Source organism: Tupaia chinensis, unplaced genomic scaffold, assembly GCF_000334495.1.
Source record: "Tupaia chinensis unplaced genomic scaffold, TupChi_1.0 Scaffold143836_1, whole genome shotgun sequence".
Taxonomy (NCBI): Eukaryota; Metazoa; Chordata; class Mammalia; order Scandentia; family Tupaiidae; genus Tupaia; species Tupaia belangeri.
The window spans coordinates 1518199-1541656 of NW_006203686.1; the positions used below are offsets into that span (position 1 = coordinate 1518199).

The 23458-nt window shown below is 40.7% G+C and overlaps 1 protein-coding gene and 1 non-coding gene across 3 annotated transcripts in view; both read left to right on the forward strand.

Annotated features, from left to right (window-relative positions):
• The window catches only part of RETREG1 (reticulophagy regulator 1), a 159729-nt gene that overhangs the window by 48318 nt on the left and 87953 nt on the right, over positions 1-23458 (forward strand). For both annotated transcript variants that reach the window (XM_014582835.2, XM_014582834.2), the window contains exon 3: positions 4075-4105. In XM_014582835.2, coding sequence (XP_014438321.1) covers positions 4075-4105 — 31 coding nt within the window. The remainder of the gene's footprint in view (positions 1-4074; positions 4106-23458) is intronic.
• Positions 17763-17860, forward strand: LOC114005468 (small nucleolar RNA U13). The gene has a single exon (XR_003547321.1). It is a non-coding gene; the product is annotated as a small nucleolar RNA U13 (small nucleolar RNA).

Sequence of the window (23458 nt, forward strand, 5' to 3'; positions counted from 1 at the left end):
ATTCCTACTGCATGAAGAAAGGAGAAATGGGATTAATGACCGTGCTTTCCCAGAACCCCCCAGCCTGGGACCGAAGAAACCCTGGTGCCTGCTTGGCCCCCCGTTAGTTAGTCTTTTAGGACAAAGACCCATTTGAGCCCTGTGAATAGCTGGCAGGCCTCTCGGCCCTACGCCCTGCCACAGCGAACGTCTCAGGGCAGCACAGAATCTGTGTCAAGTTAGATCCAGATGCCTTTGTGGTAACTCCTGGCCTCGGTCAGAACACCAGCCTCTCACGAGATACGACGAGAGGACAGCCAAGTCAACAGGCCTCACTCCTTCCCTCCTTCTCAGTCTTCCCATTTTTGACTAAAGATATTCAATTTCTGTTGTTAACAATTTAGTTGTAGCCCTACCATTTTCATTTCCTTTTTAACCCTCTTATAAGATTCTTTTTTTTTTTTCTTTTTTGTCCTAGGGTGCATGTGCTTGCCAGAGAGAGAAAGGTGGAAGTCACCCTCATGGGGATGTCCATGCCACAATCCCTTTTCTCGATTCTCTTCTGGATATGGGCACACATATGTGCCTGGCTGGCTTTTTTTTTTTTTTTAGTTTTTAATATTTTTAGGTTTCTGCTGTAGGACATATGCATTTGCCCAAGAGAGATAGAGAGAGACAGTAAGAGGGAACGTAAGAAATCATCCTGTAGAGGGGATTGCAATACTATAATCCTTTCTTCTCCATTTTCCTCCTGAGATTTTGGACATGCATGCACATGTGCCCAGCATGTGTTTTAAGCTGCCAGGTCAGGACTCGAACCATGGTCAGCTATGTAGAAGTCAAGGACTTTAACCACTGTGCTGTCTGCTGGCCCCTCCCAGCAGGTTTTTCAAGCCACCAGGTCCAGGACTCAAACTATGCAGTTGGCTAGGTGGCATTTAGCATCTTAACTACCATGCCACCTGCTAGTCCTCCTCTTACAGCAGGTCTCTCGAACTTCTTCATTTTTTTCCTTAAATAATTAGTTATTTTATTTAATTTATTATTACTGTGTTTTAATTTGACCAAGGAGAGAGAGCAGCAAAGTGAGAAAATAGGTTACCAGGTCCGATACTCAAACTGCAATTGGCCATGTGGGAGTTCAGCACCTTAACCACCATGCCACCTGAACACCTTGCTCTTCTCTCTCCTCACAGCGAAACCAGTCCTCTCTGTCCCCAGCTCTCTGTAAGAACCTTTTCATTGGTGGCAGGGCAGTAAGAGGAGGTCTCATCAGGTGTCCCAGGGCTCAGTAGGTGTCTTCATTGCTCTCCGCAATCACTTGTGGGGAACATTTGCAAATGCTTTCCACCTTTCCTCCTGCTAAACCCGCACTAATCATTGAGGCCATATTCTCAGTACCCTGGTGTTACTGGTCATGGACCCAGTAGGGATTGTGGCCCCTGAACGTAGTCTTTGTGCTCTTCATTTTCTCTCTTTCCAGTTGTATCCTAGTGATTTGTCTGATAGCCTGGATTTGGACACTTCCCAGGCAGCCTCGTCTTTGACCTTCATCTTTGGGACTACAATGTCTCCAAACCTGCAGGCTGAGAGTCAGTTCACAGTGCTTCCCCTCAGCACCCTTCCTGGCCCTTGCTCCTGTTCAACCAGCGGTTCTCCTCTAGTTTCACTCTTCCTGCTAAGTCCTTTCTACGATCCCTCAGCCCCTTAAATTTATCCTTCTACGCAGGCCCCACCTGGTCTATGCTCAGAGACTGCAGAGATGCTGTCCTTACCATTCTAGATGTTTTTGTCTTCTTATTTAGTTCTCCACCTTTTAATAATGAAAGAAGTAAGCAAATGAACAACTCATACCATTATCTCCGTTCTCCACTCTTGGGTCCCTGTGTCAGAGAAATGCCATAGGACAAGGCAAGTTGACTTCTCTAGTTTGGCCTACCCAACTTCCCAACTTTGGTTGGGACCTTAATGTTGCTCACAATTCCCTGGGTTCTTTAAAGTTGTCGGTTTGTTTTTATATGCCACTTAACTCCACATAGTTAAAGCAATTTATTAGAAATATAAACACAAGACTGTTTAAAAGAAGTCTAGTGAAGGAACCACAATCTAATATGACAATCAGGACTGAGCAGTGGGTTTCTCCTCATGCTTACTGGAAGCCAAGGTAAAAAGGAAAACCAGATCAATCATGAAATTCTACGTGTCTGAAAAAAAAGAAACAAGTCATTTTGAGAAATTTATTTTAGAAGTAAGTGTTAAGGATTAAGAATTTATCGCACAAACCTTTGACAGGGAATATTGAAGAATATAAAGGATAAAACCTCTGGCCTTTTGTTTGACAGGAAATGCAGAAACTTCACCATGGTCATACATATTGAACTTTGTGAAAGCTAGTGATTGAGACTGTCCATTGAAAACATAGTTCAATAAAAACAGTCACTGGAGAGTTAAGAAAGCAAATGAGGGGACCTGCAGGTGGTAGGTGGTGGAGGTGCTGTGCTCCCTCATGGATATCCGCAGGTCAAGTCCTGGACCTGGCAGTTTGCCTTCTCATTCTTTCTCTCTCTCCCTTTCCCTGACGACGATAGCAAGTTTTTAAAAAAATAAATTTGATATCTATATATCTATATATATATATCTCTATATATATTTACATATATTTTAAGAGATTTTTGCTATAGAGCATATATACTCACTGGAGAGACAGAGAGACAGAAAGCAGGAAATTGCCCCCATGGGAGATGGGCACGTCACAATCCCTTCTCCTGTCTCCTCTTGGGATATTGGGCACACACACACATGCTCCTGGAATGAGTTCTACACTGCCAGGTCTGGGACTCAAACCATGGTTGACTATGTGAGAGTCCAGTGACATAATCATTGTGCCATCTGCTGGTCCCAGTAATTCTTTATAAAAAAGCAAATGAGATTGAGATGTATTTATTTTTTCTGTTGATTTCCTTTGAGCCTAGACATATAGAGAATGAATAGATAAATGTCCTTCCCCAAATAACACTTGTCTTAGTTTTTCTTTTGTCAAAACCATGTCACAATTTACCTTAAATGCTTTTTCTGTTATTGTGGTTTCTTTGGGGCCAGCAGATGGTGTGGTGGTTAAGGCACTGGACTCCCACACAGCCAACCCTGGCTGAGTTCTGGACCTGGTGGTTTGAAAGTAATGTATGCACATATATGTGCAGAATCCTGAGAGGAGAAAGGAGAAGGGATTGTGGTGTGGCCATCCCCCTGGGGATTGATTTCTCACTTCCCTGCTTTCTCTCTCTCTATCTCCATTGAGTCCATGTGCCCTATCACAAAAGCTTAAAAAGAAATAATAATTTTACATACTCGTCGGGGTACAATGTGATCTTTTAGTATGAGAAACAATGCATAATAATAAAATCAGGGTAATGAGTATACCCTCATCCCAACCATTTGTCATTACCTTGGTTTGTGAACATCGAGTCCTCGTTTTTAGATATTCTGAGATATACATTGCGTTGTTAACTTTATTCTCCTCGCTTCATTTTATAACCTAGACATTGCTCCTCTTATCAGTCTCTAAGTTTGTTTACTACTGGAGTTTTCTTGAGCAGCCAGGTTTTCTCTCTTGAACCATTAGGGGCTGTGCCTCGTGCATAGTTCCTGTACTGCCTACCTCGGTTCATATTTACTTGGGTGTCTCCATGGACAGTGAAGTTTCTGAGACAGAGAGCGTGCGGTAGTGTTCCATCTCCCAGGGCACCTATCCAACCACTTAGCAAGTAGTAGGATCTCAATGAATATGGGGGTCTTCAAAAACTGCGGAAAATGCATATTATAGAAAAATGATACATGGATCTCAAATTTTGGGGACCCCAAAACAAAGTATTTTAATTTGATTTTTCACCAACTTTTGAAGCCCCTTGCATGTGTGAACTAATTGCCCGTATTAGTCACTGAACCAGAGATGTATACACTCTGTCATTTGATAGTTTCAGAGTTTAAAGGTCTAAACATTCCATTTTAAGTAGTTTGAACTGTTTCTAAGTTGATCGATACCTTAGGAGAAGACTTCTTTGGCTAAGTTTCACATTTTCTCCCTCCCTGTTGCAGGTGCACAGTTGTGGAGAAGCCTCAGTGAAAGGTAGGGAGCTTACTTTCCATGTTGTGGCTGATGGAGGGCAGGGAGTGGGGAGGAGACCGGGCTGCAGAGAGGATCTCTGAAAATATTTTAGTGACAGAGACCTGAATCTTCTAGTCATTTACAAAAGTGGGAAGATAAAGAAAAATACAAGCAAACCGGGGACAACGATGAAATTGGGACTTGCCCTAGGAATTGGTTTGTGTCTTGCTACAGTGTTGGACAGCATGCATTTTTGAGTTACGGTGTGGGAGGATTTGGAAGTGAGGGAGGACGGCTTTCTTGTTGGGAGCTTCCTTCCAACCTTCTTCTGTGGGGTGTGAACAGCATGGCTTAGAGGGAGACAGGCTCACACTGAGTGGTAGAACTGTATGGAATGTTCCTGAAAGATGGGCCATACTGCCAGTTCAGAGGACTTTGGGCTGGGGGGACACAGAGAAGAAGGGGTAAGAGACTCTCAGGACTGAGGGTGTAGCAGATGCCGGCCACCCACTTTACTCCTTGCCCAGCCAGAAGAAGACATCAGCTCTCCTCCCCTCTTGGGTCACCCATCCTACCGGAGAGGTGCTTCTTCCAAAGAGGACAGAAAAGAGTTGGGGCCATCAGTGAGGGGAACATAATATGCTTTACCAGTAGGGCAGTTGAGAAGTGGAAAAATGAAGAAGATATGAAGATTAATATTATAGTGAAGTGGATTTTTGTAGGAATTGACTTTTTTTTAGTTTTTTCGTTTTGTTTTGTTTTTGTTTTTATTTTTTATTTTTGTTTGCTATAGTGCTCAGCAACTCACCAAAGAGACAGAGAGAGAGGGGGAAAGTGAGAAAGCACTATTTTCATTGTTTAAAAAAGATCAGGGTGCTTGACTTGTATCAAAGTGGACATCATGAAAGGAATGCACAAAAAGGAGGACACAATAGTGTCATGACAGACCCCTGGAGAAGCATAGCCCCTTAGTCTGTATACTGCCCCCCGAAGCTGCACTCGGGGCGTGGTGCCTGTGTCAGGTAAAGGCTGGTGTGCGATCAGTTCTCGATTACGGGCTCCTTCCTTTTCTCGTTTACCTGGGCAGAGTGTAAACTCGCCGAGAGACTACAGAGAGGGTGGCATTTCATGTGGGGAGAGAAATCAGATCTGGTTCTGGTTCTCCAGGACGTGGAAGGGTGCCTGGGAGGAGTGGCCAGGCCGGAGGTGCCAGCACAGGCTTGGACAGGCACTGGTCCCATGATATTTTCCAGGGCCAGATGGTCTCATCTGTGCCATGCACAGCAGTCTGAGGCTCTCTGTGTTCTGTCGACATTTCCTGATAGGATTGTACAGATGAAGAAAACTCTAAATTAGCCTTTGCACATGTTCGGAAAACAGCCATGTGTTTTGGAATAAGTTGAAATGGGTTTAGGGTGTTGCTCTCGGTCTATTTCCACACTTTTGTGTGCTTAACTTCACTGTCATCTTTCAGGAAAAGTATTTAAACTGAGAATGTACGAGGACATCTGGGCTAAACGGTGTAACATAGAGAACCAATAAAGAACATCTATGAAGGGAAGAAATCTCATGCGTAGTTTAGCTAGTATGAATTTAAGGATTATTCTAGGATTATTTTAAGCTGTAGTTACGCACGGGCACTAATCTTCCTTACTGCCAACGTTTCATCAGTAGTAAAGGTGAATAGAAAGAGAATGAAAAGCACATTGAGGATTTAAGGCCTGCTTCTTCAGCAGAAAACACAGTTCTGATCCAGCAGTTGTATAAATAGAGAAGATGAGAAATATTGCTTAAGCTTTAGATTTCTTCTGAAAATGACTAATAAGAAAGCCATATTCATACAGTATAGTAATTTACACAATTAGAAACACAACTTTAAACTTTGTTGCCAATGGATATAATTTCTACAATCATAATAAAATGTGTACATTGACTCATTTAACAGAAGCTTCCTCTTTTCTAATATTTTAAGTTACCCACCAAATAATGTTTGAAATACAGTTCATGTATGTTTTAAAACTCTTTAAGACTTGAAAAAAAGAATTCTGTTTTTCAATCCTTCTTACAGAAATACTTAGGTTTTACAATCTTTTCCTTAAAACATTTCTAATCTAGTAATAACAAATAAATTTCACTCACACAGGTCTTCCTTTAAAATCTTCATACATGAATTTATTTAGGAATTAAAAATTTGATAAGCTGTCTCTCTGTCTCTGTCTGTTTTTCTGGTGAGTACGTGAGCCCTATAGCAAAAACGTCTCCAAAAAAAAGAGAGTACTTGCCATCTTCATGAATTCTGTTGATTTTAACCTTCATCACCTGGGTGAAGTAGTGTTTGTCGGGTTTCTCTGAGTTGGTTCTCTTTTAAATTGGAGAATCTATCTGAGAAATCAAGTTAATATCAGCAAGCTCTTGAGAACAGAGCCAGAGAGAAGGATTTGGCCGTGTATTGATAGTGATGCTAGGACATGCTGCCCTAGGCAGGTACCCACCCATGGCAGTTCAGGCTTGAGTTCTAGTCCTGCCTACCACAGATGCAGTGGGCCCCTTTCTGTGCCTTTGTTTCCCCGATTGTCAAGTGGAGAAAATTGAGACTTGCTCTCTAATTGTGGATAGGGGGAGATTACTTAGACCAAGCAAGCAACAGTCATTTCAGAGGATTTGAAAGCACCCAAAGCTCTTTCACGCAGGGGTCTTTTATGTTTTTAATACTCAGTTTGCTCAGAGTGTCGTGTCCCCTTTATTCCTGGTGCCCTTGGCATCTGCAACCCTCTGAACACATCTGCAGTTTACTGTGAGGATTTCTCTGCGCACTTTGTCTTAATGCACAAGCTGTTTGAATATTTTGATAATGATTTGGAAAAAAACATTTGTGAATTTGGCAGGACTAAGAGACTTTCCTAACAGTTGAGCTACGGGTGAGTAGTTCCTTATTCTATGGCTTTGGTGAGACTCAAATATTTCACGCCATTGGAGAAGTGCTTGTGTGCCCCAGAGAAGGCATGATGATGGCCATAACCTTTTTCAAGAAGGGTCTATTCACCCCCAGAATCACCTAGATGTATATATCCAGTTGTAACTCATTTCCATCCTGGTCCCAGCCCTGCAGCCGTTGGTTCTGCCTGGTTCATTTCTTTTGGCTTCAGTTTTCTCATCTTCTTCATGGGAGTAAGAGTGGATTATCTCAAATATACCATCCAGGTTAAAAGTCTGTGACTACAGGGCTAGCTTGTGGCCTGGTGGTTACATAAGCTAGATTCCACATGACTGACCATGTGGTTCGAGTCCCAGACCCACTGGCTTGAGAAACATGTCAGGTGGGTGTTCGTGTGTGCCCAAAATCCAAGGAGGGAGAACAAAGAATTGTGGTGTGATCATTTCCCATGGGATGCTTTTCCACTCCCCCTACTCATGTAAACACATGTGCCCCCTGTCAAATTAGAATTAAAGAGGTCTATGACTGTAATTTGAGGGATTCTTGGATGTTGTCTTTTTATGTTTTTGACCAGTGACTGGCTCGCTCTCTCTCAAAATGATTTTATTTACAGCAGAAGGGTACATTTCTATGTTTGTCCACTGCCATTTCCAATGTGTGATATATCCCTCAGGTTAGAGATGCGAAATTAAAATATTTATGCCTTGAATTTCTTGATGTTGATTTGATATGTTGTGATTCTTAGTGTCTGGCATGGGGTAGTGCTTATGTTTTCATTATTGAAAATCAAAACACTTCCAGGATAAAATACAGTGACCGATGAGTGACTCAAGGAAGTCAGAGCAAGGCGCTATTGTGCCACATGGGATCAGGGTCTTTCCACTTCCTGCTCATGGTGCTGAGGGCAGAAACCTCACTCTCACTGGGAAGTAGCTAGAAATCACCTCCTGCTACCTTTGGCCGCATGGCTAAGATTCTAGGTTAGTCAACAGGCATTAGTTCTTCCTATTTTCAACTTTGTGCTAGATCAGTTTTCACTTTGTGTGGGATCTCAGGATAAGCCAGGCCTTCTCGCCATGGTTGTTTTGTTTGTTTGTTTGTTTGTTTTGAGACAGACACAGAGAGAAGGTAACTGAGAAATCACCCCACAGGGAAGATGGCCATGCCACAACCCTTCTCCTCCATCCTTTTCTCGGAATTTTGTAGTACATAGTTTCTCTGAACAGTCAGAGAGTATTCCTAAGGTTCACAAATGTTCCACTGAACTAGCATATAATATTAAAGTCAGGATCTGATTTCCCATGGCATCATCAAAAATGAAATTTGGATAATCTTTTTTTTTTTTAGTCATTATTATTTTTTTAGGTTTCACCATAGGGTGAATCTCTCTCACCAGAGAGAGATGGTGAAAGGGAAAGTGAGAAATCACCCCCCAGGGGGAGGACAATACCTTTATCCCTTCTCCTCCATTTTCCTCCTGGGATTTTGAGCATACATGCACATGCACCTGGCATGATTTTCAAGCCACCAGGTCTGAGATTCAAACTGCTTTCAGCCATGTGGGAGTCCAGCACTAACTACCACGCCATCTGCTGATCCCCAAAATTGAATAACTTTAATTAGTTGTCACTCATATGTAGATTTATACCTGGAATATTCCTTTGCAAAAAATGTGATTCTCAGCAGTATGTTCTGAGAAGGGCTGGTGCTTGACCTAGTTCTTTAATAAACACTAACTCTAGAACCCGGGAATGGAATTTAAGCAGAGTTCTGTGTCAGCTGAGCTAAATTAATATCTTTGTGTTTGTTTCTAGTACTGAATTGAAACCTGATCCAGGAGTCATACTAGCTTTTTATTTCTTCATGAAATTATGACTTTATTGAATAGAGTCCTTCGTTGACAAATGAGTATGCACATTACCTTTGCACGTTACATTTTTATAAACATAAAATTGTTATCGCTTTGGCCAGGTTTTTCTAAGTATAAATTAGAGGGAATAACTCTACTTACCTATAACAATTATTTGAAATTTCTTTACTTAGTTCTTTAATAGTTTCTATTTCATAGCCCAGATTAAGGAGCTATTCTCATCATAAATCTGGTTTTGTTGTTCAGTGCCAATTTAAAGAAAATAGTATTTTTTTTCCATGGTGATGAAAATTTGAAAGTTTAAAATTACGGCAGAATGTTGTAGGGTTTTCTGACGGTCTGCCCAGGAATCCAGGTCCTCTAGCAGTGTGCCATTGACAGAAAGTGAGGACTTAGTGCCTTTGCAACATGCAGCGAGGGCATTGCTTCTGATGGCCTTACCCTGAGCTGACTCCAGAGGTGGGGCCCAAAATGAACAGGATTGGTCTTTCTAGAGACAGTGAGATGAGCAAGAGAGTGGGGAGCCTTTCGCCTCTAGCTTGGCTAAGTTGTGGGAGTCCTCCTCTCGGCTTGCCTCTCATATTCTCTCAAGAGGAGCAGTTGTGTGGCCCAATTCTTGGGACAAAATACTCTTTTGTTTGTGAGCTTCCAGAAAACTGCTAGTCAAAGTGTTCTAGCTGGTCATATGGGGTGAGGGGTGCGGGGTTGTATTGTAGGGTTGGAGAAGGGGAGAGGAATCGAGAATCTTCTCTTTGGGTTGTTTGTAAGACTCAAGTCCTGAGGTTGATCAGCTCATAGGCCCAAACACATTGGAGCATTGAAGTCAGACATGTCTACCGCATGAAATCCTTGAGCACCACAGATAAAAGTGAAAAGTCATCAAGTGTTTACTATGGTGTCTCCTTGGAGGAGAGGAACTGTGAGAAAACTTGTGCTTTCTATATAAGGGAACTTTGAACAGTTCTTAAAATATGAGTTTCTTTCGGTGCAAAAAAAGAAATCCATTTATAATTTTTTCATGAATATGTACTTCGCATGAACTTTTTGAAGCCCTTCTTGTATTTATGATTCATGTCATTATTGATGTCAAAATTGTGAAAACAAAGTGGCTAATCTGAATTCCCAGGTAAAAAGCATTAGTTCCCTGATAGTTTAAAAGGTTTACTCTCTTTCTGTTGAGCACAAGAATCATTCTGACTCTCCTGTGTTGAAATTACTAGACTTCACAGTTTGAATTTTTTCTTAGGCATCTTAAAAGTCCCCTTGTAATTTGCACTTTGTAACCTTGAATTTGTACCTTTAAAACTTATACAAGACTTGTACCTTGCTAAGAAGGCAGTTACAGGGGCCAACTGTTGGCATAATGGCTGTGTCGCTAGACTTCCATGTAGTCGACCGCAGTTCAAGTCCTACACCTAGTGGCTTAATCTTACGCCGGGCATGTGTGCTTGCATGCCCAAGATCCTGAGAAGAGAATGGAGGAGAAGGGATTGTGGCATGGCCATCTTCCCTGGGGAGATTTCTCGCTTTCTGTGTCTCTGTCTCTTTCTGGTGAGTGCACACGTCCTATAGCAAAAATCTCTAAACAAAAAAAGAAGACAGTTACAGATCACTGTTAGAAAGCTGTAGATTTTTGATTTACCTTCAGCCAAAAGTATAGACAGGGAGCCACTTCTCCATGAGTTTTAAAAGAAAACCTTGCTGTGAAAGATCCATTCAATTGGATTAAATTAAAACAAACAAAAACAAAACAAAAAACCCAATTATTTCCCTCAGAAAAAAATTTACTTAAATTCAGAATACATGTTGGACATATGCATAGGCTCCTATCTGTGCTTGGGTAAATCTTTGACTGAAAATTCCCAGGCTAGCCTGGGACCAAAGCACCACTTTTAAAGTCTGTACTGTGCCCAAATAAAAACCCGAATAGGCCTTTTATTTCTTTTCTCAAAAGTAATAATTGAGCACAATTCCGTAGTCATGTATTGCACAATGGAGAGTCAAAGCCCTTTTCTTCCTCTCCCTGATGAAAGAACGGGCCTATTCATTGACTGATCCAAGCCCTCAGCCAGGGCTGCTGGGGTTTGGTTTGAGAGTTCCCAAAGTTTCACATCCAGATTCAAATCTGTTATGTGAATTTTTTTAAGTTGTGGCTTTGAAAATTAGACCCACTGAGGACAAGGATGAAACAGAAGCAGGTTTGAAAGCTCTTTAGAGAAAAATGGTATGGAGAATTAGGGTCATCGTTTCTCACCGTCAGTGGCATACCTACATGAGATGGGATCTAGTTTTTCCATATGTCTCAAGCTCGACATTTTGGGCCTGCTCTTTTCTCTCAGGACGCTGTCAGACTGAAGTTAAATACTTGCCTAGAATGTAAGTTCAAGGGAAGAACCTTCTAGGAAATTGATGTAGATCTTCAGTACAGCAGCGGATATATTTCTCGAGGCAGTAAAAATAAAAGGAAACAGGAGGTACATTTCCTAGCCCACTGGCTTCCCTGACGAGGATGGTAAAATTTCAGACCTATTCCTGCTTGCATATTCCTTTGAAAAGTAACATATTCTCTTTACATTTAAACAGAGTGAGAAAGTGAAAGCATAGGCAGGAAACGAAGGCTTCCAGGTTTTTGTGGGTCTGGCAAGGGCCATAGGTGAACTCTAAACCTAATACTCAGGACTCCAAAAGCGAAAGACAATATTAAATTTTATTGCATTTATATTTTTTGTTGTCTGTGGTAGATTTTGACACTCCTTGAAGTCAGTGTAATTTCTTAATAGCCTAATTTAACATAAATCACCCATGTTTTTCATTTTTTTAGGGTTACTTCAGCTTTGCATAATTAAGAGCATTTCCCATGGCAATGCCCGGAGTCTCTACAGACTACTTGATAACAAACTGAAGTTATGAATGTTTTTGTTATCCATGTTCTCAGATTTTTTTTATCTATTTAAAAAAAAATTGTGGGACCAGCAGTTAGCGTAATGGCCATGTCGCTGGACTCCTATGTAGTCTACCACAGTTCAAGTCCCGGACCCAGTGGCTTAAACTCACCCCGGGCATGTGAGTATGTGTGCCCAAGATCCCGAGAGGAGAATGGAGGAGAAGGGATTGCAGCGCGGCCATCCCCCCTGGGGGCGTGATTTCTTGCTTTCTGTCTCTCTGTCTCTCTGGTGAGCACACACGCCCTATAGCAAAAACCTCTCCAAAAAAAAAACATTGTCAGAGGATACATGTACTCACTAGAGAGAGAAAAAAAACACCTCCTGTAGGCGATAGTCAAATCCCTCCTCCTCCATCTTGCCCTCTTTTCCGGATTTTAGGCATGCACACATGTGTCTGACGTCTTTCTCAAGCCAGCAAATCTAGGACTCGAACCACAAGATCAGCCATGTGGGATCCAGCTGCCTTAACCTTCAGGATTCTGAGCTGGCCCTTCAGACTTTTTTAATCCAATGATTTTAGTGTTGATTAGGAAATAGATACTGAGTTATTAAGCATTAGAAAATGAATTAATTTCATTTATATAAAATAATTACACTAGGCTAATTATGCATTACTGAATAGCATTCTTCCTTCAGTAAATTTAAATTACTGAAGAAGAGGAAAGATGAATGGTCAACATTTTTCTCAAGTCACCCTGGCTTATGTTGCAGTTATTTGAATATATTAAGATTTTGCAGGAAGTTTGAATTAGATTTTTCCTATTTATTTATAATCCTCATACATTATTATCTATGGTCATATTTGCCTAGTAACTTTTAAAAATAATGTTGATTTTTTTCCTTTTCTTTTTTTGAGGGATTTTCTTGCTATAGGGCATGTGTGCTCACCAAAGAAACAGAGAGACAGAAGGCAAGAGATCACCCCCAAAAGGAATAGTCACACTGCAATCACTTTTTGAGCATGCACGCACATGCTCCTGGCACGAGTTTTAAGCTACTGGGTCTGGTACTTGAACCACAGTCAACTACAGGGAAGTCCAGCAATGTAACCATTACACCATCTGCTGTTCCTGGCTTTTTTTCTTACTAAAAAAGCAATACAATGCTAATATAGAAAACCAAAACTATAGAAAGGGTCTGGACATTAGCAGCAGTAAAACACTGCATTCTGTGAGGCAGAACCACATGAAAACATTGCCAATTTGTCTGGAAACTTCCCTGCGTATGCTGAGCCCAGGTGTGCCCATAATCTGAGGCTGGCTGAAGCTGAGGGGTGGATTATGACATCAGGACCCAATCAGGCATGCTGTATCTCTCTTTCTCTCACTGTCCCTTTCACTGATGGAATGGATAAATACACTTAAAAAGGGGGAAAATTTAAGAAACTATGAAGAAAGAACTCAAATCACTTATAAACCCATCACTCAGAAAGTAAACTTACTTTCATTTTTCAGTTTATTGTTTTCCAGTCTTTTTTTTTAAATAAAAATTAATATTTATTATATGTTTATCTAGGCTCTAAATTCCATTACATGGATTTTTCTTTGTTTTTAAAAATTTAGTTTTTAAATTTACACTTCATCATTGTACATCTTTAAGCTTGCAGTGTGTTTTTTCCCAGCATGCATGCAGTGCTTGTCCATCAAGTCAAAGATATTACCATGTACATCATCATCAATAGATAACTTTCATATATGTTTGTTCATCCAATATTTGTTGAGTACCTTTATTGCCAGACCTGGTAAGCATTTCTGAAATGAAAAATACAAACTAATAGATAGACAATCTAAGAAATGGACTCTAGATAGTGAATGACCCAGAAAATAAATATCTGCTACAAAACGGCCCATAAAACAAGCCAATCAGCAGCCATCTATAGTGACTCCATTCAGGGATTAGAACCACTGAAGACATTCTGCCCAGACTTTACCTTCCGGTCCCCCAGATCTAGCCAGGAGCCAGGACAAGCCAATCAGCACCCATCTCTATCTGAGTTCTGAGTGGCCCCATTCAGGGATAAGACCCTTGAAGACCTTTTGCCCAGAATTCTTACCTTTTTCCTGTCCCCCTAGGACAAGCCGATGAGCAGCCATCTATATCTGAGTTCTAAGTGGCCCCATTCAGGTATTAGGACCACTGAAGACCTTCAGCCCGGACTTTACCCTCTTGCCCTCTAGATCTAGCCAGGAGGCAGGTTAGAGCACCCTGTTTATTCTCTCTGTCCCTATTTTTATTTCTTCTTTGTTTTTTAATTTTTAAACTTCTTAGCTCTCTGCTACTTGTTTGTCTTGCTAATTCTTCTTACCTTTCCCCCTCCCATAGGACAAGCCAATCAGCAGCCATCTATATCTGAGTTCCGAGTGGCCCCATTTATGGGGCATGCCGTGTGGTTTTCATTTTTTGCTTAAAATTTTTTTCTTTTTGTTTGTTTTTGTTCCCCCCCTTTCTTTCTTTTTTTCTTTTTTTCTTTTCTTTTTACTTTTCTCACTTTTTTGCTCAACCTTCACATACTGATTTTCTAGACAGGTCTAAAAAAGACTGAGAAAATAACCCCCAAAAATGAGAATAGTGTATGAGTGATACTAGGCACCATTAAATGCCCAAATATCTGGATCATCATTATCCCAGAAGGTGAAGAGACTAATAAGGGCATTGATAATCTATTCCATTGAAATCCTAGGAGAAAACTTTCCAAACCTAGAGAGGCACTCAAATATCCAGACTCAAGAAATACAAAGGCTCCTACAAAAAATCAACCCAAGAAGATCTTTCCCCAGGCACATTATAGCCAGATTGACCAAAACCACAGACAGAGACAAGATACAACATTGGCAAGAGACAAACGTCAAGTTACTTTCAAAAGATATCCCATCAGGCTAACGTCGGACCTCTCATCAGAAATAATGTGAGCAAGGAAAGAATGAGAAAATATATTCAAAATGTTAAGTGAAAAACAATTTCAACCAAGAATACTATATCCAGCAAAATTATCTTTCATATGGGAAAAAAAGATAAAAATATTCTCAGATAAACAAAACCTGAAAGAATTTACCAACACCAGACCAGCTCTCCAAGAAGTACTGAAGGGAGTGCTATACCAGGAAAACTAAAATCAGACACACAGAAAAAAGGGTACCAAAAAAAAAAAAAAAAACAACAAAGGGAATGGCCAGCTTAATGGTAGGGACAAGTCCGGAGTTGAATGTCAACTTCCAGAATTTAAATGGAAAGATCAGACCACAGTGATACTGCAAATCCAATAGAAGAGAGATTAAATACATGATGCTGAACTAGTAAAATAGAATTTTTTTGACTTTCCACTAAAACATTACTCATTTTCTTCGATGCTTTGGCTTCCATATTTTAAGGATATTTGTCTTCTCTTGAACTCTTGATAGCTTCTTCTAACTACGATTTGAAGAATGGAATCCAACCTTTTCCCTGGCTTTAAGTATTAAGCAAATTTCTCTTAACATTTTTTGATTTTGATCTATTAAAACTAAAACTTTTTTTTTGAATTTAAAACGTGCAGTAAAAATACCTATTAATATCCATTTAAGACTACAGAAAGTTATATAGCCCCAGATAGGTGCTACTTTATAGTGTGTTCACTCTACTCACTGAGGTTTATGCCTAGAGTCAGACATGCGTTCATAGATATGTATATATCAACTGTGCTTGCTATTGAAAGTTTTTAAATTAATTGAGATATTTATTGAATCAACTGAAAAAAAGTTGTGGAAAACAACTTTTTTTGATATTAGAGACAGTGTGAGAGGAGTGGGTGAATTGGCAGAAGGTGAGAGGTAGGGAATGAAGGGGGGAAAAGCAAAATATATAAGAAGAAATAGAAAATTATTTGTTGATAATAACATGTATGGTAATATCCTTGATCAAGCCAATACAAAATGTATTCTGGATGGAATGTCTCATTTTGTATACTTTATTGATGTACAGTGAATGAATACAAATAACTGAATTTAAAAAAAAGTATAATCCAAAAATAAAATCTGCTACGACATGTAACGTTAGATGGTCAACCATCTAACGTTTTTAGGGGAGGAGAGGAAAGGAGGGAGTGTTGAGGGAGTCAGGGAAATCCAGCTGGTAACAGGGTGCTCAGGTAAGACTGTACTGAAGAAGTTTGAGTACAGACTTAAAGGAGGAAAGGTTATGAATCAGGTCTGGGTGAAGAACTTCTAGGTAACAAGAACAGCAAGTACAGAGGTCCTGAGTCAGGAGAGGAACGAGGGTGATTGTCTTTTTACATCAGGAAGTTTTGTTTTGTTTTGTTGTGATGGTTACGCAGTCATAGTGACTAGAATGAATAAAATATTATGTAGCCAATAAATGTCATGTTGTAGAAGGATAATTAGGGATAGGAAAGGTCATCCTTTTGCTAATTTTTTATAAAAAATTATAGATTTACAGTAAGCACAGTGAGGTATACTGCACAATAGGTAACAATTATATATTGGTACATAAATGTGCTTCTTTCTGTGAGGGGACTCTAATAAATGTTTTTTTAATTTTTTATATTTTTTATTTTGTTTATTTTTATTACATTTATTTTCTCATTGTGAGTGTGCTTTTATAAAGAGCAGAACAAAAGATATTCAATGAAGGGGGGTGGAGTGTCCCAGCAGGTAGGGTGGAGGTGGGAGGCAGCTCCACTCCAGGTGTGCAGTTGCCTCAGTGCAAGAACTCTGGCTCCTGAGCTGCTGTCCAGAGACAGATCCGGTCACGAGGAGAGAGGCTGCACGGCCCAGTCACTGGACACAAAGGTCAGGGCCAAAGTCCAGAGTCATAATCTGGGCTCAGAAAAGGGAATCAAGCCTCAGAAATAAGTCAGACTCCTCCCAGGCAGGACCCTACCAGCCCAGGTGTAGTTTAACACAAAGACTCACCAGACTAGAGGAAAGAAAGAGGGTTCATTTCCGAGGTCAGCTGCTGTCCTGGAGGAGAGGGATCAAAATTCTTAAATTCTTCCATTCTGAGACTTAGACACAAGGTCAGAGGTGAGTTTCCAAGCTCAGGAACAGTCTTACTGGGTATTCTCATAATTTAGGTATTTTCCAAGAATGTTTCAAGTACATATTTGGATATTCTGTATTATCCAGAAAAAGATTTAAATTTCTATCCTTTAGCTCCAAATTATGATCCAAACGATATTATCCATGAGCTTAACCCAAGAGGGTGTCGTGCTCTCTTCCCAACAGCCTATCCCTGGACCAAGTCAGTCTATCTGCCTACCTACATACATATATATATTTATATGTTATCTATGTATAATATTTTGCCATAGGGTGCTTGTGTTCCTGGAGACAGAGAGAAGAGAATGAGAAATCACCCCCTGGGCGGGATGGCCATATTGCAATCTCACCTCCATTCCCCTCTCAGGGTTTTGGGCACACGCACATACATACCCAACGCGATTCTCAAGCTGTCCAGTTAGTGCTCAAACCACAGTCAGCCATGGAGATCCAGCACCTTAACCACCACACCACCTGCTGGCCCCACCTAGTTATATCTGAATGATAAAATTTGATATATTTAATGTATGTAACATACACATAAGCTAGAAAGCACTATAATAAAATGAATATACATGAATCTTTCTTCTTTAGCCAGGACTGAGGTTGTTGGCCTCCTCTATCCCATCCCACTGCCAAAGGCAAGCATGACCCTGAATGTTTTGCTTTTCAAGAGAAAAAAGATTAAATCTATTTGTATATGAATTTAAATAAAACTTAAATGTCAATATATTTAACATGTAAATTAATAAATATATAAATAAAGTATATTTATGTCTTATATATTTATATATGTTTCTGTAAATAAAGTGTTGGTTTTCAAGGTCTACAAAAATGGTAAATTTCTAGAACTATTCTTACTATATAAACATTTTTTTTAAAGATTGATTGTGTGATCCTTGGGTGGTTTATGAGTGTGATGGTTGGGCGTTCACACCATGTGTGAGATGAGTTCCTGAGCCTTGTTATGATGTGGCGCTGTCACGTCTGATGTGAAGAAAAAAAAAAAAAGATGAATTGTGTTGCTGTGTATAGCTGTTTATTTTTTTGATCAGAGTGCATGTGCATTTCCCAGGAGAGGGAGAGAAAGAAACGTCACCGTAGTGGAGTGTGCAGTCCCCTCTTCGTTTCTTTATCCTGTTGGGACATGCATGCTTATGTACCCAGCATGTTCTTCAAGCTGCTGGGTGTGGGACCTGAACTGCGGTTGGCCACGTGGGGTCCAACTCCCGTAATTATAAGGCCACAGGAGTGGTCTATGGACTTGAGTGTGTCGTTGTTGTTTTTATCAGACTATCCACTATTTCTGTATTTCTGAGATTACAGAAGCACAGAAGATCACAGAAAGGAAAAAAGTAAACGCCTAATACATACAGTGAATGGTGTCTGAAGTCAGATACTATCTACTTAACTATCCATTTAAAAAGTGGTGTAAAATCTATACCAGTATGTGGGCTCCTGAGACTTACTTTAGGAATATTTCCATTTCCTCGACTCCCTGGCCTAAGCAGGTTTAGCCATGTTCTAAGATTGGCTGCCACTAGGGGGAGTGTGAGAGGCAAACTCCTCTTAGATGTCAGAAGCTAAGAATAACTTGGTTGCCATTAGAACTTAGCTGGGCGGCTCCAAAGCATTATCAGTACACACACATCTCAGCAGGCCAAAAACATCAGTACTGCCCTAGTTGTAAGAAGAAAACCCAGCTGAAGGTTAGACTTACCTGTACCTGTGTGCACATACACATGTGTATACACAGGTTAGTATACTAGGGGAGGTGAAAATGACCAAGGGACTAAGAGAACTGTAGAGGAATAAGACACAAAAAGCAGGGTGGGAAGGAAAGCCTTAAACGAATGGCACAAACCAATGATAAAGACTTCTTTTTAGCTGAAAAACCAAGGACTTGGGAAGCCTCTAAGAACTCAATGGTACCTGGCATTTGTGACTTTTTTACTGCCTATTTCTATCCACTGTCTTTTTACATCTTTTGAATGTTGTTTATTGCGTGCTCTCAAATGTTTTGCCTTGCCTCATGGTCTTTGACTTAGTACTTTTCTTCTCTTGGAAATACATGCCAACTTGGCTGCCATTAGAACTTAGCTGGGTGGCTCCAAAGCATTATCAGTACACAGACAGCTTAGCAGGCCAAAAACATCAGTACTGCCCCAGTTGTAAGAAGAAAACCCAGCTGAAGGTTAGACTTACCTGTTATACACACAGATAGGTTAGTATACTAGGGGAAGTGAGAATGACTGCTAAGAACTATAAATAACCTTGAATCATAAATCCCAGAAAATAGGCTAATTTGTAAGTGATTATCTGGAAGAGGAATTACTGGTGAATTGTTGGCTCCCAGGCACAAATTAACCTTTTAAATATTGAAGGTGAGGTTTCTTGCTTGTTGGAAAAGTGTATAAGAGCATTTACTGCCAAAGTGTGTGCTGGGGACCTTGGAGTATTTGGAGTAGGCTGAATAAATCCCCTGAGCCCCATCCCTACACAGCATCCACATTCTAGACCCCAGAACCTACTACTCTGCCAGGGATTTAGCAGACATGAATAAATTAAGGTTCTTGAGATAGGGAGAGATGACCCTGGATTATCTAGGTGGGTCAATGTGATCATAAGGATCTTCTTAAGAGGGAGGAAGATCAAAGAGGAGAGAAGATTCCAGGCTCTAGGCGTTGAATATGGAGCTTGGGGCTACAAGTGAAGGAGTGCAGGCAGCCTCCAGAAAGTGGGGAGAGGGAAGGAAATACATCCTCCCTCTTACCTTCTATTGATAAAAGTAATGTAGCCTAACAGAACTAGTTTCGCACCTGACTACCAGAAAGGTAAGATGATTAATTTGTGTGGATTTAAATTTGTGGTCGCGGGACCAGCAGATGGTGTGGTAGTTATGTCACAGGACTCCCATGTATTGATCATGATTTGAGTCTTGTACCTGACAGCTTGAAACTCATGCTGGGGGTGTGTGTGTGTGTGTGTGTGTGTGTGTGTGTGTGTGTTCCCAGAATCCTAAGAGAATGGAGAAGGGATTGCAGCATGGCCATACCCCCTTGGGGGTGATTTCTCACTTTCTGTCTCTCTGACGAGCACTTGCACCCTATAGCAAAAGTATTTCTTAAAAAAATTGTGGTCATTTGTCACAGCAGCAACAGGAAACTAATACAGTGTTTCTGATGATGCGAAAGAACCAGATTTTATTTGAAAATGTCTAGTGTCACTTTGCCAATTCATAGTACTGTCCACTAAAGAAATGCAGTTTGACTTTTATTTGTGGGAGAACTACATCTTGATTCAGGAAAGATGAGAGTGATGCAGGACAGAATAGGCACGTTCACCAATGCACAGGGAACAGACCAGGAGCCAGAAATGGCTTGGTGTGAGGAATGAGAGAGTTTAGAAAAGGAACCGACATGGTCAAGAGAGCCAAGAGTCATGAAAACATCATGTTTGGAAACCAGCACAAGGAGGCTTTTAGGAGTAAAAAACTGAGTGCAGGGGCTTAAGCGTGAGCTGAGGAGTGAGAAAATGGAGGTAGGTGATGAGAACCACATACAGGGAAATATTGGTGGTGAACAAACTGGGAAAAATTAAATAGTAACCAGGTGGACCTGCAACTTGATTTTTGTTTTTGTTGTAAAATATTATTTTGGAGGATATAATAAAATACCTAGAACATAAAATTGACCCTGAATGGCTTTGTGCATTCACAGTGAGATGCAACCATCACCACTGTCTAGTTCCAGAACGTTTTTATCACCCCAAAAAGAAACCCATAGCCTTAAGCAGTCCCCCTGTTCCCAACTCTTGGCAACCACTGCTCTGATTTTTTGCTCTATGAGTTTACCCCTTTCTAGCTATTTCATGTAGGTGGACCATATACCATATGTCCTCATTGTGTCTGGCTTCATTCACTTAGCACAGTGTCTTCAGGGATCATCCATGTTGTAGCTCTTATCAGTACTCCATTTATTTTCATGGCGGAACAATATTCCATTGCTTGGACATACTGCGTTTTGCTTTGTCACCAATTGATGGACACTTATGCTGTTCCCATCTTTTGGCTGTTGTGCATAGTGAACAGCTTGACTTTATCCTGTTTAATTTTGTTTTCAGAGTAGAGAGATATGGCCATGTGGGTGACATAAAAGCGGTGAGCAGCAGGCCAGGCCAGCTTTGGTCTAGCAGGCAGTGTCTTCTGAATGCTGCCAAGCTGCTTGGGAGAACTTGCAAGGAAAGTCTGGTCTATCACTGGGGTGGGGTTATGTCTGGGGAGAGGTGGAGTGGCCAGGGGACTGGCTTTGCTCATCGTGTAAACCTACTGGGAAACTGAAGGTAGTGTTACGGAACTCACCACACGCAGAAATGCTGGTGGGAAATTGAGTTCTAGGTAGCATCAGGATGTCCAGCAGTGAGAGCTTCCAAAGGAGGAATCCTGGAATGTGCCCTTCACTTATCATTCAAGTCACATTTCATTTGAAGTTTTAGATTTATTTAGCTATAGGACACATGTGCTCTCCAGAGAGATACAAGGAGACAGAGAGAGGGGCAAAGACTTCCTCCCCCCACCACTCACCCCCATGGGAAATAGCCACACTTCAATCCCTCCTCCTCCTTTTGGGATTTTGGGCACACACATGAGCCCAACGTGTTTTTCAAGCCACTAGGCCTGGTACTTGAACCGTGTGGTTGGCTGTGTAGGACCCTACTGCCTTAACCACCAGGTCAGGGAACTAACACTATTTTTAATTATTATTATTTTTTTTTAAAGAAGGGAGTGTGCAGGAGGGAGGCAAATGAGGAGGATCAGCATAATTATTTAGAGGAATTTGGTAGAAGGAGGGAAAGGTACCCAGTGCAGTAGCCGCACTGGGTATAATGCACTAGTGCTCATGTGCTGTTTATCAGCTCTTTTGAAGGCTATTCTTACTCGTGCCTGTTTTTAATACCTGAACAACTGGGAGAGAGGACTTGTAATCCTGCAGTCATTTGGCTTGTATTCTTAGTGAGTATTTTTAAACTGTAACATTCAGAGCCATGTCATGTCATTTCAAGTCCAGGAAGTGCTTTCAATTTTTATCTATACTAAACTACAAATTTTACATTTTAAGTAGAATTTTTGCTTCCACATGAAATATATTTTTTAGATCTTTTTCTTAATGTTTGTCTTTTTGCAGGGGGGGGGTCAGTTATTGCTATCTTTACTAAATGGAATGATATTTTCAATCGTTACTTAGGAGTAGGAAAAAAAACTATCTGAATTCCACAAAACTTATCAAGCTAAATGTCTTCCACACAGAAATTATGATTTATTTTGAATAAATATCGCATTTACCTTTTTTCTCTCAGGCTAAGTTGAAATGAAAACATCTTGCTTTAAAGGGCTTTTAATAGATGCACCATGTTCAGACTATGTAATGAAGACTCAGTAATTGAGAGAAATTTTAAATGGAAAAGCATCTTGTATTTTTAGATTGAGAAGTGGATCTGACACTGATTTTTGATCAAAACAGGACTATCCAAGGTCCCTATTGAATAGAAATAAGAAAGACCATCCTTGTTTGCAGCCTTATTTATATATGCATTGAGCTCCTCAGTAGAACCGTAGGTGATTGAGTTGGGCTGTTTTTGACTTGCCTAAGGGAAGAGAGTGCAATTGTGCTGGTTTGAGGAGTGGGGGCACCTGGGAAGGTACAAATCTACTATAAGCTTGTCTTTGTTTCCTAATGAAGGTATGAAAGTCCTCCAATACTAAATGAAACATGGCTTATAGTAAATAGATTTTTCTCAGGCTAGTTAGCGTATGGGATTGATCATTTAATCAACCACAGGAAGGTGATCTGCTAAGTTCCAGGGAGCGTTTTTCCTCTGGATACTGTCAACTGATTTCTGGGATATACAAGAGATATTCTCTGGTATGTACTTCATTTTGAGAAATAGAGGAAGGGCAGTGAGAAGTAAATGAGGTGGCTGACAGTTTTCACCTCTGATACTTCATCAGATATGTTGCCTATGCTGACTGGCTGGCCTGGAGTTTTCTCCGTTTTAGTCCATACAGGCCACTATCGTAGATACCACACATTGGATGGCTTAAACAATGAGCATTTATTTCTTCTAGCTCTGGAGGCTGGAAGTCTGAGGTCAGGATGTTGGCATGGCCAAGCTCTGGGAGCAGGCTCTTTTCCTTGTTTATAGAAGGCCATCTTCTCGTTGTAGCCTCAGGTGAAAGAGAGTGTTCCAGTTGCTTTATCTCCTTGTAAGGGCACCAGTGCCATCATAAAAGGTCCCACCCAAAAAATGATAAGTGCTGGCGGAGGTGTGGTGAAAAGGGAACTCTTTTAACACTGCTGGTGGGAATGTAAATTGGTCCAGCCACTGTGGAGAATAATTTGGAGATTCCTCAAAAATCTACAAATAGAACTACCATATAATCCAGCAATCCCACTCCTTGGTATCTACCCAAAGGACAGAATACTTTATAGGAATAGTGCTTGCACATTGATGTTTATTGCAGCACTATTCACAATTGCCAAGTCATGGAAGTCACCCAAATACCCACAAACAGATGAATGGGTAGAAAAACTG